We start from the raw sequence: 14,042 nt of genomic DNA on the forward strand, positions 1-14,042 counted from the left end.
CCTGGTCCACACTACACAGTTAAATCGATTTTAACAGCGTTAAATCGATTTAATGCTGTACCCGTCCACACCACAATGCACTTTAAATCGATTTAAAGGGCTTATAGCGAGCCGGTGTGGCTCCCCTCCTCCCCAGGGAGGGTTGAGCCCCGTCAATCACCCCCCAGGGCGGAACTGCTGGGAGGAAGTCCCGCCCCTCAAAGGGTCAGGCGGCGACCCGGAAGGATAAAAGCCGGGCCTCAGCCCTCAGTCAGGGCCTGGCCGCCGGCAGGAGCAGATGTGCCCACTGACCCTCCTCACCGGGAAGCCGCTGAGGCCCGAGGCCGGTGGGAGCTGCCCTGTAGTTGCTACGACGAGGAGCTGCCGGAGCTGCCCCGCAGTCGCTACGACGAGGAGCTGCCCCGCAGTCGCTACGGCCCCGAGGAGCCACTAGACCAGACCTGGTCCGCCGTCCCGGAGGTATTCCCGGACCTACCGCCCTGCCCGGACTGGGAGGAGCCCATGGTACTGGACACCCCGACGGACCAGGTAGGAACCAGGGGGGAGGCTGGAAGTAGCCCGGGGGCAGCTGACTACAGTCAGGCTGCAGAAGGCCCTGCGCCTATGTCAGTGTGTTTCGGTCAGGACCTCCCCACTGACCGCCACTAGCAGCGTCAGCCGCTACTAGGGCCCCGGGCTGGAACGCAGAGGAGTGGGTGGGCCTGCGTTCCCCCTGCCACCTGTAACCGAGTGGCAGACTCCCCCTCTTCCCGCCTAGTGTCACTGCTCTGCCCTGCTCCAAAGGCCAGAGCTAACTGAACTGTGTTTGGTGCCCCGCCCGAATCAAGGGCTGGGCCCCCTTTGACTTTGCCACTGCTCTGCCCTGCTCCAAAGGCCAGAGCTAGCTGAACTGTAGTTGGTGCCCCGCCCAAACCAAGGGCTGGGCCCCTATTGACTCGCCACTGCTCTGCCCTGCTCCAAAGGGCCAGAGCTGATAACTGTGTTTGGTGCACCGCCTGAACCAAGGGCTGGGCCCCTAGTATTTAACTGTGTAGCTGTTCGGTCCCGCAGACAGGGTCCGAACCGCTGGAGCAGACTGCGAACCCGAGGGCAGAGGCCCTCGAACGATGAGACGAGGCTGGTATGGCTCCCCTCCTCCCCAGGGAGGGTTGAGCCCCGGCACCCCCTCATCCACAGGCTCTTTAAATCGATTTCTGTACTCCTCCCCAACAAGAGGAGTAACGCTAAAATCGATATTAGCATATCGATTTAGGGTTAGTGTGGCCGCAAATCGAAGTTATTGGCCTCCGCGAGGTATCCCACAGTGCACCAGTGGCCGCTCTGGACAGATAACTGAACTCTAATGCACTGGCCAGGTATACAGGAAAAGCCCCGCGAACTTTTGAATTGCATTTCCTGTTTGGCCAGCGTGGAGCTCTCATCAGCACAGGTGACCACGCAGAGCTCATCAGCACAGGTAACAATGCAGTCTCCTGAGAATAGAAAAAGAGCACCAGCATGGACTGCACGAGAGGTACTGGATCTTATTGCTATATGGGGAGAGGATTCAGTGCTAACAGAACTGCGTTCCAAAAGACGAAATGAAAATCTTTTGAAAAAATTTCCAATACCATGAGGGAGAGAGGCCACACCAGGGACTCAGTGCAGTGCAGAGTGAAAGTGAAGGAGCTCAGACAAGCCTACCAGAAAACCAAAGCAGCAAACAGAAGATCCGGATCAGGGCCGCTTCTACACTGAGCTGCATGCAATTTTAGGGGGCTGCGCCACCACTACCCCCCCCTTGTCCGTGGATTCCGAGGTGGGGGTTATAATCTCAACCATGGATGAGGATTCAGCGGAGGGGGAAGATGAAGAGGAGGAAGAGCTTGCAGAGAGCACACAGCTCTCCATTCTCCCCAACAGCCAGGAGCTTTTTGTGACCCAGACGGAATTACCTTCCCAGCCCTCCCAAGCCACTAGCCCAGACAGTGAAGCCATGGAAGCGAACTCTGGTGAGTGTACCTTTGTAAATATAAAACATAGTTTAAAAGCAAGCGTTTTTTAATGATTGATTTGCCATGAGGGCTTGGCATGCATTAGCAGGCATTAAAGTTCCTGGAACAGTTTGTTAACATGTCTGGGGATGGAGCGAAAATCCTCTAGGGACATCTCCATGAAGCGCTCCTGGAGGTACTCCAAAAGCCTTTGCAGAAGATTTCTGGGCAAGGCAGCCTTGTTCCGTCCGCCATGGTAGGACACTTTACCACACCATGCATGTAGCAAGTAATTGGGTATCATTGCATGACAAAGCCTAGCTGCGTATGGTCCCGGTGATTGCAGGCATTCAAGAAACATCCGTTCTTTATCTCGCTCTGTTATCCTCAGCAGAGTGATATCATTCATGGTAACCTGGTTGAAATTAAGGAATTTTATTAAGGGGACAGAGATGGCCATTCCTACTGGGCTGCTTGCCTGTTGCTTAAAAGAAATCCTTCCTTGCAGGTAACCAAGCGGGGGGAGGGGAGGGGGCTTAATGGCTCTGAGCTTTTTAGCGTTTGGCCAGCAGGAATCTTCCCAGCTACCAGCCACGCGGTGTGGGGGCGGGGGAAGAGAAAGAGGGGGTGATTAGCAGTGATCTTCCATTATACCAGCCATGCGGTGTGGGGAGGGGTAAAGCAATTCCAGGGTTAGGGTTAGGGTTTGGCGTCTGCTGCTCCTTGTTAAAGAAGCAGCACAGGGAGAAGCTGTATACCTCTTTGTATGCCTTACCATGACCGCATTCAAGCTGAATTATGATGCCCGGACCTGCGTCTGTGTTGAGCTGTTACACCACAGCCGCAGGCACTCAATACTAAAAGAATCCAAATGCGACCTTGTAGTGAAATCACATGAGCTATGTAATGTGAATAATGTTGTTCACTGTGAAAGAGTATAACCATTGTTCTGTGAAAAGTATCTTTTATAATCCTTTTATCACTATTTTCCCCCACTCATGCAGCTGCAAATTTTTCAAGCCTCCCTACTCCATCCCAAAGGCTAGCTCAGATAAGGCGGAGGAAGAAGAGGACACGAGATGAATTGTTCACAGAAATCATGGCAGTAACCCGCAATGAAAGAGCTCATCTGGGGGAGCGGAAGGACGTGGTAGCAAAGTACAGGAAAGATGCCAGTGAACGTGAGGATAGGAGGGACCAACGTGAGGATAGGAGGGACCAACGTGAGGATAGGAGAGACGCTCGAGATGAGAGGTGGCGGCAGGAAGATCAGCGGTGGCAGGATGCAATGCTGGAGCTGCTGCGTGATCCAACTGACATCCTCCGACGTCTGGTGGATCTTCAGGAAGAGCAGCGGGGTCACAGAGTGCTGCTCCAGCCCATGTTTAACGACCCTCAGTACTCACCATGTTCCATATCTTCCACACCCAGACGTGTAAGAACGTGTGGGGGAAGGCTTTCTGCACCTGCCCACTCCACCCCCGTGGACAGTCCAACCAAAAGGCTGTCATTACATTGAAATGTCCTTAATGGCCTTTTTCTTCCCTCCTGTCCTCCTCCCAAACCACATCCGGGATACCTTGTTAATTCTCTGCCTCTTTTTATAATTACATGCTTTTTAAACGATAGTAACTTTATTTCCATAAGCAAGCTGTAATCGAAGGGGGAGGGTGGGTTGCTTACAGGGAATGACTTTTTATAAAGAATACATGCTTTTTAAACGATAGTGACTTTATTTCCATAAGCAAGCTGTAATCAAAGGGGGAGGGTGGGTTGCTTACAGGAGGAGTCAATAAAGCGGGGGAGGTTCATGAAGGGGAAACAAACACAGCAGTCACACCGTACCCTGGCCCGTGATGAAACTCGTTTTCAAGGCTTCTCTGATGCACACCGCTTCCTGGTGAGCTCTTCTAATTGCCCTGGTGTCTGGCTGCACGTAATCAGCGGCCAGGTGATTTGCCTCAGCCTCCCACCCTGCCATAAAGGTCTCACCCTTACTCACAGAGATTGTGGAATACACAGCAAGCAGCAATAACAAAGGGGACATTGGTTTGGCTGAGGTCTGAGCGAGTGAGTAAGTTCGCCAGTGGGCTTTTAAACGGCCAAATGCACATTCTACCACCATTCTGCACTTGCTCAGCCTGTAGTTGAACAGCTCCTGACCACTGTCCAGGCTGCCTGTGTATGGCTTCATGAGCCATGGCATCAAGGGGTAGGCTGGGTCACCCAGGATAACGACAGGCATTTCAACATCCCCAACTGTTATTTTCTGGTCCAGGAAGTAAGTCCCTTGCTGCAGCCGTTTAAACAGAGCAGTGCTTCTGAAGACGGGAGCGTCATGAACCCTTCCTGGCCATCCCACGTGGATGTTGGTGAAACTTCCCTTGTGATCCACCAGTGCTTGCAGCACCATTGAAAAGTACCCCTTGTGGTTTATGTACTGGATGCCCTGGTGCTCCGGTGCCAAGATAGGGATATGGGTTCCATCTATAGTCCCCCCACAGTTAGGGAATCCCATTGCAGCAAAGCCATCCACTATGACCTGCACGTTTCCCAGAGTCACAACCTTTCGTAGCAGCAGCTTAATGATTGTTTTGGCTACTTGCAACACAGCAGCCCCCACAGGAGATTTTCCCACTCCAAATTGATTCCCGACTGACCGGTAGCTGTCTGGCGTTGCAAGCTTCCAGAGGGCTATTGCCACTCGCTTCTCCACTGTGAGAGCTGCTCTTATCTTGGTATTATGGCATTTCAGGGCAGGGGAAAGCAAGTCACAAAGTTCAAAGAAAGTGCTCTTACACATGCGAAAGTTTCGCAGCCACTGCGAATCGTCCCACACCTGCAAAACTATGCGGTCCCACCAGTCAGTGCTTGTTTCCCGGGCCCAAAATCGGTGTTCAATGTGTAGAACCTCCCCCATTACCAGCAGGAGCTCCAAAGCACGGGGGCCCGCAGTTAGGGAGAAATCAGTGTCCATGTCCTCATCACTCTCGTCGCCGCGCTGCCGTAGCCGCCGCCTCCTCTCCTGCATTTGCAGTTCATGGTTCACCATAGACAGCACGAGAATGCGTGAGGTTGTTTACAACGTCCACAATTGCGCTATTGAGCTGAGCAGGGTCCATGCTTGCTGTGCTATGGCGTTTGCTCAGTTCACCCAGTAAAAAAGGCGAGAAATGGCTATCTGCTGCTTTCAGGAAGGGAGGGATGAGACTGTACCCAGAACCACCCGCGACAATGATTTTTGTCCCATCAGGCACTGGGGTATTAACCCAGAATTCCAAGGGTCAGGGAAGACTGCAGGAGCTACGGGATAGCTACCCACAGTGCAACGCTCCGGAAATCGATGGTAGCCTAGGACCATGGACGCACACTGCCGAATTAATGTGCCTAGTGTGGACGCATAAAATCGACTTTATAATATCTGTTTTATAAAACCGGTTTAAGTTAATTCGAAATTATGCTGTAGTGTAGACGTACCCTTAGGTTTGGAATTCTGTCTACTGTTTCTACATAGAACAGCTATCTCTGTTCTCATAACTTCCAGTCATCTGGAATGCTGTAATCTCCACTCCTGAGTCTTCAGTTTGTTCAAAATCAAGTCCCCACCCCCGTTGCACCTGGAAAAGGGAATGCATCTCTTCCATCCTCAGAAGTATTCCTTGTCTTCTTGTCTGTTCCAGAATCAAGCTCTATGGACTTGTCTCCTCGTCTTTCCAACCTGATTGTTTTATATTCTCCTTTCTTTTCTCCATGATCTTCATTCCAGACTTAGTTCTGACCCACTTACTTCTCCACAGCAGATTCTTCTCCCTCATACTCTCTGCACCCACTAAATATCCAACACCTTGACTGTTCCTTTTTTTTTCTTTTTTTTCTTTTTTTAATATATCCTACCTATTCTCTGTGGACTCCTATTCCTGGCCTCAATTCAGGAAAACCATATATGTACATGCTTAAGTCCATACCTATTCAAGAAACTCTGAAGCACATGCTTATGTGCTGTCTTGAATAAGGGTGCTTTCCCGAACTGGGACCCCTCTCTAACACTCAAATGTTACTCCCTGAGCCTTCTAGTTTCCTTGTGTTCTATCACTGAGACTACTTGGCTAGGAAGGGTAGCAGCAATCTGACCTCTTAAGAATGTAAGTTGTTCAAGGCAGGGAATCCATCTTTGTTTAGTAAAACATCAGGCTTATTTCTTGGTCCATATGGAATCACTGATATGACTTGGAGTTAAAATAGTGCTAAAAGATGGTGGTATTGTAAACAGATGGTGGTTAGTCTGTTCTATTTGTGTACATTTTTAAAATAACCATTTCCTCCTCTTGTAGTTTTTGTAAGAAACAAGAACTCCAAAAGCAGATTGTTGGCATTATCGTAATTGCTTTCTCATTGTCAGAGTCATAGTTCACATGTGTTTCTTGTGAAACACTTTTTTAGAACTTAACATATGGAGTTTTTTGCTCGCTCCTTTTCAAGGAGTTTATCTTACTGATTGAGCTTATAGTTCTGAAAACATTATATCACAGCTTGTTTAGTTTATGCTCATAGGTGTTTTGTCACCATAATTTTCTAGGTCCTTAGCACTTCTGAGATTGTTATTTTATTGTTTTGTTGTTGTATTCAGATGCAGATTTTCATTTATAGCATCTGTATGGTTAAAAAAATATATTTAAGCCAGCAGAAATCGATTTTAGGGATGGGGAGGCTGTCAACCAAACTGCTTTTATTGCAACATTATTGTATAGATAAAAGACCATGAGACTTATTCCAGCTGAAATGCAAATTATTTTATTGCTGATTACTCACTGATTTATACTACTTTGGCAATTATTAATTCCACTGGTATTGGCTAGGAATTTACATTGTATGTTTTTTGAAATAACTATTTTATTTTAGCCAAAGCTACATGCTTCATTATTATTGAAAGTGAAAATAGAACTGCATATGTTGGTGTTTTGTGCTATTTCCCATGCACTGTGCTATAATTATCAATAAATATGTTATCATAAGGCATTCTTTGTGGGAAATTATGTTTATAAACAAAACATTCCTGCATGAAATTAAGAGATTTATTATAGTGGTACAATTAGGGGGCAGACAGGTCATCTTGACATCTTCTGTGAAGGCCACAATACCCTAGGCCAGGTTAAAAATAATAATAATAATATTGTCACCCACCCACTATCAATCCCCTCTATTCCTCCCAAAAAACTTCTTACACATCCTCCAATTTATGGCTTTTGGTCTCGGTGTATTTTTTGTTGTCTGCCTTGTAAGACTATAGAGTCTGTGGGAAAAGGACCTTATCATGTTCTGTATGTTGTAGAGCACAGAGATCTCTGTGGACCTCAGTAACACAGATATGACTGTAACGTCAGTGGATTTGAACAGGAGTAATTGAGGGTAGAGTTTGTGCTTTTGGTTATAGTGATGTTTTTACTAACCCAGAAAAAGGATAAACTGTTGCTAGACAGAACAATCCGCAAGCAATAAGAAATATCATATATTACCTTAGCAGGCATGGATTAAACATATCTTGGAAGAGACCATTTCTCCCCAAAGGTTTAAACCATGAAAGGATGTAGTCAGAAAAACATCATCTGGGCCTTAGAGCTTTCTACAAGTGGCTGATTTGCATGTGTAAAATCATGACAAGGTGGCTGAAGGTAAGAAAGCAAAAGACATTAGAAAGAGGGAACTCTATGGGGGAGAGGGGCTCCAGGATCCTATGTCACTCGTGAGGTACAGAGTGCACTCTCTTGCCCTTAGTCCAATGTCTGCTTTGTATTTTTGTTTATGTTCCTTAATATACTTAGCAGTGTGCAATGGGATGAAATCTTGACCCCACAGAAGTTAATGGCAAAATTCCCATTGACTGGGCCAGCATTTCACCCTTGAAGTTTTGCTTAGCAATGTCCCTACGGACATTTAGCTAAATAATATGGATTAAAACCTTGGAACTCCTGGAGAAAGCGAGCGTGAAGAAATGGCTCTGAGACAGATCTGCTGCAAGAGTCTGAGAGTGACACTCTGTCAGCTAGTCAACAAACCAGTACAAAAGCCTGGTCTATCTCAGTGGAATGGCCAAAGGCAGGCAGGATAGCCAGACCTTATCCTGGCTGGAATCCCCTGTGCATTATGATCTTACCTACTGCTTTAGACTGACTCTGAGTTCAGTTTTATGGTGCACATGGGTGTTATTTTTTTTCTTCATACTGCACCACTACTTTTCTAGGGGTCTGCTAAAGGCAGCTGCCATGTTTTGTTCAGTTCAAATCTAATCTGTTATAGAGGTGATTTGCAGTGTGTTCTTGAAAGAAGAGGTTACTTTGGTTCTTTATTGTTTTCTCATCATGTAAACCAGAAAAACCAATCAGATTGAATTATATGGTTGCCCTTTAATGTATGGAAACATGTAATAATCTTTCCATGTCAGCTTTGCGCACCCACTTTTAGATGTCAACAGCCTACCAGTGACTGATTTTTGAGGCATTGGATCAAAAAATCTCAGCCTAGACTGTCTCACCTTTTTGTGTTAAAATATAAATCTATTACACGCACAAAATGCAACTCTGCTGTAGCTAATTGTTTCAGTGAGTTTTGGGAACATGCCAGGGAAGGTATCCTGCTGTTTTTGTGCTTTTCAAATGTAAATGTTTAATAAAGCCTAGCTGAGATGATGTGCAAAAGTGTACTCAGTACTCATGGTTCCTTTTCTGTTGTTGCAGTGATCTGCTGTCTTCAGAATACCTTGAGAGGCATATCGAGCATGGAGGAAAGACAATGGAAGTTAAAGTAAGAGTTTGCTTGAGGTTATGAAGCTTCCCCCCATTTTTTAAATGTTTGTTTAATGGACACTCCCTGATTTCTCTGTAACCAGTGAATTCGGATTTTAATATAAATTTCTCCTATGAGTCAGGCCAGTTTTGTTTCGTCTAATTTTTAAGTTTTTTTTTATTTTATATTATATAAATATTCATGACAAAATTATACTTATGAGAAATGTATATGCTATAGTTTTTTTTTACTTTCCTTTGTTCTAAATATGTGTGTACCAACAAAAGTGCAACAATGACTCTTTTACATAATGATACATTACATAAACTTACTAAAAGGCCAGGATTGCTGTTTTTATGGGTTTCCTCATATACTTGAGTATAGCAAGTTATATAGGACTGTAGTTCCAAATATTTCGCCATCTTAAAATAGTAGGTTCCTTTTGTAAAAGGTTTGTTGAAATGCCTATGAAATATAGTTATAGTTGTCTCCTAAGAAATGTGCCAGTCTGGGTCCTTTTTTGCAGGATGTTAATTTCTATTCTCTCTCTGTGTTTATACTAATTCAATGAAAGCCAGCCTGATGATCCACTCTGTCTCTCTGAATGTGCCAGCTGTATTTTCAAATATTCATATATGCTGGTACTACATACGATTGTACTTAACATTAGATTTTACAAAACCATCAGTAATTTCAGAAAGAATAAAATTAAATCAGTATTTACATATATCTACTCAGAGTTGCTGTGAAAGAGCCTTCTGGTGCATAGACAACATCTCATGGAAGTATGACAATAAAATAAATGTAGACTGTACACAGCATGTATAGCGATGAGAGTGGGTCATAATAGTAGCTCTTTTTAAATGACTCTGTCAAGTCACATGTGGCCCAAAATTTAGGATTTGTAAAAAACAAAACCCCCTGAATTGAAGACTATTAAATGTTCCCTTGCAATGTGACAGCAAAAGCAGGAAAGGGCAAAGCAAAAATTTGGTCAACTGAACACACAGAAGTATTTGTTCACTTCAACTACTTAGTAATCATCTTACACTTCCCTAGAATTTTCATATGTATTATATACTTTTGGTTCCATAGTTTATATTTATGCAGTGCCAAATTGAACAGGAAGAAACACACGTTCATTTATTGTAAAGATCATTTTCACAATGAGTCTATGCTATACTGTACAGTCAAAAAATCTGACTGTTATCCAAAATTTGACTCAAAGCAGAAATACAAGATAACAGCTGTAGTTAATAAAAAAAAGTTAATCCATTTCTCTGTATTAGGAAATATATACAAATTGGCAAACTTAAACATTTTTTTGGCTGCCCGCAAGGCCTGCATCCCCCTCTCATGAGCAGGGCCAGCTCTAGGCACCAGCGTTCCAAGCATGTGCTTGGGGCGGCAGTTCTCAAGCAGCGGCATTTTGGCTCTTTGGGGGTGGCTCTTTTCAAGAGGTGGCACTCCGGGTATTTTGGGGGTTTTTTTTTGCTTCAGCAGCGGCACTCTGGCTCTTTTTTATTTTTGCTTGAGGTGGCAAAAAACCTGGAGTCAGCCCTGCTCATGAGTAATCCTTACTTCAGTGAGTAATATCTTTGAAGTCAATGGGACTACTCAGGCAAATGAGTACTTGCATGAGCAGGAGGTAGCAGGATTGGGGCTTTAAGACAGGATTTTTATTGACTTTCATAATGTGGATCGTATTCTAATAGAGTGTGTCTCATAAGCCACTCTTCCCATTAACATGGACTACTTCCCCTTCCATTTGCAACTGTGCACCATCTCTGTAGCATCTTCAGCAATTGTTTTCCTTCAGCTAGACTGGCACCTTGAAATATGCTCTGAGTAAGAAGCAGCACATTTTTTCATTGCCCCAGGAGCAGAAGATAAGACTAGTTGTGAATCAGACCATCACAGTTTTGTCCCTTCTTCTCCCTTGGGGTGTGTGTGTATGGGAAATAACCTGCACCAGCCCCTTTCCGAGTGTCACTTACTTCAACTTTCCATGTCTTGCTGCCTTCCCTGCCCTTCCTCCTCCAGAAGAAATAATTGCCGTGGTGAGGCTGCTCTTCACCCTGTGTTGCAGCCTGTAGCAAGGCTCAGAATGGCACCATTGAAAAGTAATCCCAGCATTTAAAATGAAGTTTTAGCTCCTTTACTACCATTTAATAGCTGCAATCAAGGGGGAGAACCAGTCTGATGGCCGCACATTTCAAAAGAGCTCATCAGCCACAATTAATGCCAGATTCTCAATAAAAAATAAATAAATAAAAACCCTGAGCTCCCATTGGCACAGTCAAGAAATTATGCTGTGTTCGGAATAACAGAGACTTGGTGGGATAATTCACATGACTGGAGTACTGTCATGGATGGATATAAACTGTTCAGAAAGGACAAGCAGGGCATAAAAGGTGGGGGAGTTGCATTGTATGTAAGAGAGCAGTATGACTGCTCAAGGCTTTGGTCTGAAACTGCAGAAAACCTGAGAGTCTCTGGATTAAGTTTAGAAGTGTGAGCAACAAGGGTGGTGTCGTGGTAGGGGGTCTGCTATAGACCACCAGACCAGGGGGATGAGGTGGCCGAGGCTTTCTTCCAGCAACTAACAGAAGTTACTCGATCACAGACCCTGGTTCTCACAGGGGACTTCAATCACCCTGATATCTGCTGGGAGAGCAATACAGCGGTGCACAGACAATCCAGGAAGTTTTTGGAAAGTGTGGGGGACAATTTCCTGGTGCAAGTGCTGGAGGAACCAACTAAGGGCAGAGCTTTTCTTGACCTGCTGCTCACAAACAGGGAAGAATTAGTAGGGGAAGCAAAAGTAGATGGGAACCTGGGAGCCAGTGACCATGAGATGGTCGAGTTCAGGATCCTGACATAAGGAAGAAAGGAGAGCAGCGGAATACGGACCCTGGACTTCACAGAAGCAGCTTTTGACTCCCTCAGGGAACTGATGGGCAGGATTCCCTGGGAGAATAACATGAGGGGGAAAGGAGTCCAGGAGAGCTGGCTGTATTTTAAAGAATCCTTATTGAGGTTGCAGGAACAAACCATCCCTATGTGTAGAAAAAATAGTAAATATGGCAGGCGACCAGCTTGGCTTAACAATGAAATCTTTGCTGATCTTAAACACAAAAAAGAAACTTACAAGAACTGGAAGACTGGACAAATGACCAGAGAGGAGTATAAAAATATTGCTCAGGCATGCAGGAGTGAAATCAGGAAGGCCAAATCACACTTGGAGTTGCAGCTAGCAAGAGATGTTAAGAGTAACAAGAAGCGTTTCCTCAGGTATGTTAGCAACAAGAAGAAAGTCAAGGAAAGTATGGGACCTTTACTGAAGGAGGGAGGCAAACTAGTGACAGAGGATGTGGAAAAAGCTAATGTACTCAATGCTCTTTTTGCCTCTGTCTTCACGAACAAGGTCAGCTCCCAGACTACTGCACTGGGCAGCACAGCATGGGGAGGAGGTGACCAGCCCTTTGTGGAGAAAGAAGTGGTTCAGGACTATTTAGAAAAGTTGGACAAGCACAAGTCCATGGGGCCGGATGCACTGCATTCGAGGATGCTAATGGAGTTGGTGGATGTGATTGCAGAGTTATTAGCCATTATCTTTGAAAACTCATGGCGATTGAGGGAGGTTCCAGATGACTGGAAAAAGACTAATGTAGTGCCAATCTTTAAAAAAGGGAAGAAGGAGGATCTGGGGAACTACAGACCAGTCAGCCTCACCTTGGTCCCTGGAAATATCATGGAGTAGGTCCTCAAGGAATCAATTTTGAAGCACTTAGAGGAGAGGAAAGTGATCAGGAACAGTCAGCATGGAGTCACCAAGAGCAAGTCATGCCTGACTGACCTAACTGCCTTCTATGATGAGATAACTGGCTCTGTGGATGAGGGGAAAGCAGTGGATGTGTTAATCTTTGACTTTAGCAAAGCTTTTGATACGGTCTCCCATAGTATTCTTGCCAGCAAGTTAAAGAAGTATGGCCTGGATGAATGGACTATAAGTTGGATAGAAAGCTGGCTAGATCGTCAGGCTCAGTGAGTAGTGATCAATGGCTCTATGTCTAGTTGGCAGCTGATATCAAGCAAAGTACCCCAAGGGTTGGTCCTGGGGCTGGTTTTGTTCAATATCTTCATTAATGATCTGGAGGATGGCGTGGACTGCACCTTCAGCAAGTTTGCAGATGACATTAAACTGGGAGGAGTAGTAGATATGCTGGAAGGTAGGGATAGGATATAGAGGGACCTAGACAAATTAGAGGATTGGGCCAAAAGAAACCTGATGAGGTTCAGCAAGGACAAATGCAGAGTCCTGCACTTGAGATGGAAGAATCCCATGCACTGCTACAGACTAGGGACCAAATGGCTAGGCAGCAGTTCTGCAGAAAAGGACCTAGGGGTTACAGTGAATGAGAAGCTGGATATGAGTCAACAGTGTGCCATTGTTGCCAAGAAGATTAATGGCATTCTGGGCTGTATAAGTAGGGGCATTTCCAGCAGATCAAGGGACATGATCATTCCCCTCTATATCTGGAGTACTGTGTCCAGTTTTGGGCTGCACACTACAAGAAGGATGTGGAAAAATTGGAAAGAGTCCAGTGGAGGGCAACAAAAATGATTAGGGGGCTGGAGCACATGATTTTTGAGGAGAGGTTGAGGGAACTGGGATTGTTTAGTCTGCAGAAGAGAAGAATGAGAGGGGGATTTGATAGCTGCTTTCAACTACCTGAAAGGGGGTTCCAAAGAGGATGGATCTAGACTGTTCTCAGTGGTACTAGATGACAGCGTAATGGTCTCAAGTTGCAGTGGGGGAGGTTTAGGTTGGATATTCCAAAACACTTTTTCACTAGGAGGATGGTGAAGCACTGGAATGGGTTACCTAGGGAGGTGGTGGAATCTCCTTCCTTAGAGGTTTTTAAGGCCACGCTTGACAAAGCCCTGGCTGGTGTGATTTAGTTGGTCCTGCTTTGAGCAGGGGGTTGGACTAGATGACCTCCTGAGGTCCAACCCTGATATTCTATGATTTAGGTATCAAAATAAGTGGCTAGATTTTCAGAACAGCTCAGCGTGCTGGGTATGTCAGTGCTGAGTATGCTTCAAAATCTGGCTGTCGTTTCAGTGCCTCAGTAGGAGCAGGTGCAGAGCTTTATTGAAAAAAAATGTGGCCTCAATTTTGTGTGCTGAGCACTTGAAAATCTAACTGTTGGCTCTTGTGAAAATCTGGCCCCACATAACCAGTAAGCTGTTGGTCCTTAAGATACTGAAAGAGAAAGAAGCAGA

At 45.4% G+C, this 14,042-nt stretch overlaps 1 protein-coding gene across 12 annotated transcripts in view; it reads left to right on the forward strand.

Annotated features, from left to right (window-relative positions):
• ADAM22 (ADAM metallopeptidase domain 22) overlaps positions 1 to 14,042 on the forward strand; it is a 211,400-nt gene that overhangs the window by 81,092 nt on the left and 116,266 nt on the right. For all 12 annotated transcript variants that reach the window (XM_050939515.1, XM_050939517.1, XM_050939518.1 and 9 more), the window contains one exon: positions 8,705 to 8,771. In XM_050939515.1, coding sequence (XP_050795472.1) covers positions 8,705 to 8,771 — 67 coding nt within the window. The remainder of the gene's footprint in view (positions 1 to 8,704; positions 8,772 to 14,042) is intronic.

Source organism: Gopherus flavomarginatus, chromosome 2 (genome assembly GCF_025201925.1).
Source record: "Gopherus flavomarginatus isolate rGopFla2 chromosome 2, rGopFla2.mat.asm, whole genome shotgun sequence".
Taxonomy (NCBI): Eukaryota; Metazoa; Chordata; order Testudines; family Testudinidae; genus Gopherus; species Gopherus flavomarginatus.